Genomic DNA, 6,000 nt, shown 5'->3' on the forward strand with positions numbered 1-6,000 from the left:
GCTGCGCGTGGTTACCTGCATGTCCTGCGATCCCCGGGGGGCCCTGCTCGTTGGCCCCTGGGGATCCCTTCTCCCCGCTCACACCCCGCCTCCCTGGAGGAGAGATCACACCGCACTGGTCAGCTCACCTGTCACTCATCACCTGTACCACTGGTGGTACGTGTGGGTACTACAGTCGGGACGTGTGTGTGCGCGTGCGTGTGTGTGTGTGTGGGGGGGATTTTATTTTGTGAAAAGATTAATTTACAAGAATAGAAAAAATAATAAAGACAATTGTCAATAATTAATAATATTATTGTCCAGTAAATATAGTATTTTGACATGTTATTATTTAAAACATAGCGTTGATTCGTGCGAGCCATCATATGCTCTCAATTGTAATGTTTTCTTTGATGTTTTGTGTTAATGTGTGTTCGCTCAATAATCAAACTGAGGGCAATTACAATTAGGGCATTTAGCAGACGCTATTATCCAAAGCGACTTACATCGGTCAATACACACATTGACACACCGACGGCAGAGTCAACCATGCAAGGCGATAGCCAGCTCGTTGGGAGCAGTTAGGGTAAAGTGTCTTACTCAGGGACACATCAACACTCTGCTGGGGAGCTGGGGATCGAACTAGCAACCTTTCGGTTACAAGACAACTGCAGTACCTCCTGAGCTAAGCCGACCATAAGAGCATAAGCAGCTGTCTCCCCCGGCCGTGACCTTCCTGCAGTAACAGTTGTGTATCTAGGGGGTGTTATCCTTCTTTGCTCAGCCACTGCATGTGTATGCATCTACCCCTTACAATCTGCGTAAGAGGTGCTTCGTGAAAGGTCTTGTTGACAACTGAGCGGTTAACCTGAAGTCAAAGGTTTGGAACTACTGCTCTAAGGATGCACTCACACTAGGCCATCTGGCCGTGGCCGTGGCCGTTTTCACACCTAACCGTGCTCAAATCTGCCAGTGTGAGTGTGGCCAGTCTGGCCAGGCCAGGCCAACTTGGCCACTTGGGAGAGGTGTGCTGCTACGGTACGGGCCACCACGGTACAGATGCTAATGAGCCGACACGCGCACGGCTACACAACCTGAGCTGGATGACGTATAGTCCATGCGACGACCACAGACATAATAAAGGCGACGAGCCTTCTTTCCCATTAAACGGTAAACATGGCGTCAAGCGGTTCAACTGTTGGTTTGTTCTCTGTGTTGTTGTTGTTAAATCTCTGACTGGTGGCAGACTTTATTATGGTCCATGCAGCGGACGCTTGGTGATGACGTGTAACGACGTGATGACGTATGTACAAGAGCCTACCGTAGCCAGGCCACAGTTGCGACGGCCAACGGCCACGGCCAGATGGCCTAGTGTGAGTGCAGGCCAGAGAACAATGGGGCCAGTTGAGCACGGTTAGGTGTGAAAACGGCCAACGGCCAGATGGCCTAGTGTGAGTGCACCCTAAGGTGTCTTCAGGTCCCTTCAGTTCAATGGGTTTCGAACCCAGAACCCTTTCTGCTGGAAGTCAAACCCCCTAGCCACTAGATCGTCCTGCTAGGATTGCCTGAAAGGTACTGATCTGGTATCAGGATCAATTAATTGATCAATGTGTATTCATCCTCTATCTCACTCTAACAGTGGATCAATAGACTAGGTCAGGGTAATCAATGGGTGTTGATCAATAACTTACCCTGTTCTCCGGGGTAGCCCGTCCTCCCCGGCATTCCTCTGGGGCCGATGCGGCCCTGGTTGCCTCGGGGTCCCGGGGACCCGACCCCGCCCGGTATCCCTGGCTCTCCGGGGGGGCCCTCGGGCTCCGCTATGGGGGCCGGCTTACGGCTCACCTCGTTCAGGAACAGGTCCAGCTTCATCACCTCCTCTGGAGAGCACAGACACAGCGTGAGGTAGAGTTAGACAGTAATATAGAGTTACATAGAGTTACATAGTAATATAGCGTTACATAGAGTGATATAGTAATATAGAGTTACATAGTAATATAGAGTTACATAGAGTCATATAGTAATATAGAGTTACATAGTAATATAGAGTTACATAGAGTCATATAGTAATATAGAGTGATATAGTAATATAGAGACTTACAAAGAGTGATATAGTAACATAGAGTTACATAGAGTGACATATTAATAAAGAGTTACAAAGAGTGACATAGTAATATAGAGTTACAAAGAGTGACATAGTAATATAGAGTTACAAAGAATCATATAGTAATATAGAGTTACATAGAGTTAGATACAGAGGTAAGTAGAGTTAGATACAGAGTTAGATAGAGTTAGATACAGAGGTAAGTAGAGTTAGAATCAGAGTTAAATTGAGTTAGATACAGAGGCCGGCCAACAGACAGACAGACAGGCAGACAGACAGACAGGCAGACAGACAGACAGACAGACAGAAGGAAATACCGGTAGTCACCAGGAGACATACAGACAGACAGACAGACAGACAGACAGACAGACAGACAGACAGACAGACAGACAGACAAGCCGGCAGACAGACAGATCTTACTATGCACTAGCTGTTCACAGGCTTGTGTAACCAGCTGGTAGATCATGGCCATAGACTGTGGTTCCCCCTGGTCTCACAGAAACAACACTTCTGTTACATTGTGTCATATACTTCTGTTCCATTGTGTCATATACTTATATCACGTTATATGATATACTTATATGTAAAAAGTACAGTATTTTAAACTTCTTTATAAATCATATCGTATGGTATGCTTCTATTAAATACTAGTATATTATCTACTTCGACATAAAATACTAATAAATTATACACTTTTATATAAATAGTATATATCATATACTTCTATATAAATCATATTAAATGTGATATACTTCTATATAAATCATATTATATGATGTACTTCTATATAAATCATATTAAATATGATATACTTGATATGTCTAAACACTATTATAATCTATACTACTATATCAATACCATTACACTGAATGATTCCTTCTATATAACACTGACGACAACAGTCCCATGCGCAGTACATGTCCCTGGAGGTCACAGTGGGAGCCTAGCAGGATGTGTAAAACATGGCCCACCTTCTCTCCCCTCTCGCCCTTGTTTCCTGGAAGGCCCTGTGAGTGCCAGGAACAGAGCATGAGTCACGTCACTACCACACATTTAACCCACAGGAGACAAACAATGGCTGCCGCGCAGTTTGTCCCTCTGCTCTTACCGTAGGCCCCACCAGCCCAAAGGGGCCCCTCCCCCCCGACTGGCCGGGGTGTCCGGGCATGCCCTGGGAACCCTGCGTACACAGAGAGGTCAGGAGGGTTAGTGGATCACAGAGCCATCAGGTCAGATGGTCGATCGCAGTATAGGATAGTTAGTGGATCAGGGACACGGATTGGTTCTCACCCGGGGCCCGGTGAGACCTGGAGCACCAATGTTCCCCTCCAGACCTCTGATGCCCTGAAGAACCCAACCAGGGGACAGACAAGAGACAGACAGGGGACAGACAGGGGAAAGACAGGGGACAGACAGGGGACAGACAGGGGACAGACAGGGGACAGACAGGAGACAGACAGGGGACAGACAGGGGACAGACAGGGGACAGACAGGAGACAGACAAGAGACAGACAGGAGACAGACAGGGGACAGACAGGGGACAGACAGGGGACAGACAAGAGACAGACAGGTGACAGAGAAGAGACAGACAGGGGACAGACAGAAGACAGACAAGGGACAGAAAGAAGACAGAAAAGGGACAGACAGGAGACAGACAAAGGACAGACAAGGGACAGACATAAGACAGACACATGGACAGACAGCAGGCAGACACATGGTACACATGACAGGTGTTACTGATGAGGTCTACTGGAAGTATAACCCTGATGGGGAACTGTGGAGGAGAGACAGAGAACCACTCACCCTGGGGCCTGGGGGCCCGATCTCCCCTTTAGCCCCCACAAGGCCAGGGGCCCCCTGAGGAGAGAGAGAGAGAGAGAGAGAGAGAGAGAGAGAGAGAGAGAGAGAGAGAGAGAGAGAGAGAGAGAGAGAGAGAGAGAGAGAGAACTTATTATAATTATTCATCTGAATGTTATTCCATTTATTTTATTACTATCTTCTTCTTCTGTTAATTCCATGCAGTGCTGACCTGATTTCCCGGCTTTCCTAAGTCTCCTTTTTCCCCGCGAGCGCCCGGAGGGCCCTGGACACAACAGGAAGTAGGGGAACAGGAAGTGAGACAACAGGAAGCGAAGGAGCAGGAAGTGAGACAACTGCTCTTTAAGACTCCTCTTAAAGATACAGCGTCAAACATCACAAACTTAAATACTGTTCAATGCAAATGTTAACAGGAGGAGGGGGAGGAGGGGGAGGAGGAGGAGGAGGAGGAGGAGGGAGGAGGAGGAGGAGAAGGAGGAGGGAGGGGGAGGAGGAGGAGGAGGAGGTGAAGAGGAGGAGTAGGTGCAGGGGATAGGAGTTGAAGCGGAGGAGGAGGAGGAGGAGGAGGAGGGGGAGGTGAGGGAGAGGAGTTGAAGAGGAGGAGGAGGAAGAGGAGGCGGTGAGGGAGAGGAGTTGAGGAGGAGGAGGTGAGGGAGAGGATTTGAAGAAGAGGAGGAGGAGGAGGTGAGGGAAAGGAGTTGAGGAGGAGGAAGGGGAGGAAGAGGTGAGGGAGAGAAGTTGAAGAGGAGGAGGAGGAGGAGGAGGAGGAGGAGGAGGAGGAGGAGGAGGTGAGGGAAAGGAGTTGAGGAGGAGGAGGAGGACGAGGTGAGGGAAAGGAGTTGAGGAGGAGGAGGAGGAGGATCTCACCATCTTCCCCTGGGCAGGAGCTCCAGGGGGCCCTCTGTTACCTAGAGGCCCCAGGCCCCCCTCAAACCCAGGCAGCCCTGGGGGGCCCACCTCCCCCTGTGGACACCACACACACAAACACACACACACACACACACACACACACACACACACACACACACACACACACACACACACACACACACACACACACACACACACACACACACACACACACACACACACACAGTCAGACACTCATCACACTCTGCAGAACAGCCCAGAGCTTCAACAACAGGATGTTCTTCAGCATGGCCTTCTTCAAGATCATCTTCAACTGAAGAGCTTTGTTGAAGGGGATTTTCTAACATAAGGGAGTATTGCTCCATGCACACGTTGTGAAACATCTACAGCTCCAGAGAAACCCCCATGAAGTCTATTGACATCATCGGTCTGGGATCTGAGCTCCCCTAAAGGGACCTGTGTCCTCACTGGTCCAGCCTCTGTGAGATCTTCTGGCTGAATGCCGCACACCGCAAGTTTTGAAAGCAGGGATGTGGAGATGTTATCTCTTTGTTTAGCAAACAACCGAGTGTGATGGTTCCTCCTCATGGCGCTGAAGAAATGGAAGCCAAGCACTGCTAAAAGCCACTGTAAACATCTGATAATGTCTGACCTTTGAACCTTGATCCCCCTTCTCTCCTTTCTCCCCGCGGACGCCAGGCCTTCCCTGAAACCATCGAGCAAAACAAACAAGAGAACCGTCAGCTCAGGAACCGGAGACCACCTGATCAGTAATGAAGGTGTGGTCTGGGGGGGGGTCCTACCCTAGTCCCCCCGGGTCCCGGGGCGCCGGGGACGTCTGAGGAGCACGTGCACGCGTACGCAGGAGGAGGGCAGCTCTCCTCGTCTCTCTGGAGGAGGAGGGGGAAGGGGAGGGAGGTAGGGGAGAGGGAGGGGGGGAGAGGAGAGGGAGGCGAGGAGAGGGAGGAGGAGGGGGAGCAGGGGAGCGGAGAGGGAGGAGAGTAGGTAGAGGAGGGGGAGAGCGAGGAGGAAGAGGGGGAGGCAAGGAGAGGGAAGAGGGAGAGGAGAGAGAGGGGAGGAGGAGGAGGAGGAGGGGGAGAGAGAGGGGAGGAGGGGAGCAGGAGAGGGAGGAGGAGGAGGGAGAGGAGGAGAGGGAGGAGGAGGGAGAGGAGGAGAGGGAGGAGGAGGAGGGAGGAGGGTAAGGAGGGATGGGACCCAAACACAAGTCA

At 50.5% G+C, this 6,000-nt stretch overlaps 1 protein-coding gene across 3 annotated transcripts in view; it reads right to left on the reverse strand.

Moving 5' to 3' along the window:
* LOC115550647 (collagen alpha-1(XX) chain) overlaps positions 1–6,000 on the reverse strand; it is a 32,900-nt gene that overhangs the window by 1,860 nt on the left and 25,040 nt on the right. For all 3 annotated transcript variants that reach the window (XM_030365887.1, XM_030365878.1, XM_030365896.1), the window contains 11 exons: positions 5,575–5,661; positions 5,424–5,477; positions 4,769–4,864; positions 4,113–4,166; positions 3,887–3,940; positions 3,374–3,427; positions 3,192–3,263; positions 3,055–3,090; positions 2,504–2,570; positions 1,671–1,859; positions 16–93 (listed from right to left, as the gene is read on the reverse strand). In XM_030365887.1, coding sequence (XP_030221747.1) covers positions 16–93; positions 1,671–1,859; positions 2,504–2,570; positions 3,055–3,090; positions 3,192–3,263; positions 3,374–3,427; positions 3,887–3,940; positions 4,113–4,166; positions 4,769–4,864; positions 5,424–5,477; positions 5,575–5,661 — 841 coding nt within the window. The remainder of the gene's footprint in view (positions 1–15; positions 94–1,670; positions 1,860–2,503; positions 2,571–3,054; positions 3,091–3,191; positions 3,264–3,373; positions 3,428–3,886; positions 3,941–4,112; positions 4,167–4,768; positions 4,865–5,423; positions 5,478–5,574; positions 5,662–6,000) is intronic.

The sequence above is a fragment of the Gadus morhua genome, chromosome 1 (genome assembly GCF_902167405.1).
Source record: "Gadus morhua chromosome 1, gadMor3.0, whole genome shotgun sequence".
Classification (NCBI taxonomy): domain Eukaryota; kingdom Metazoa; phylum Chordata; class Actinopteri; order Gadiformes; family Gadidae; genus Gadus; species Gadus morhua.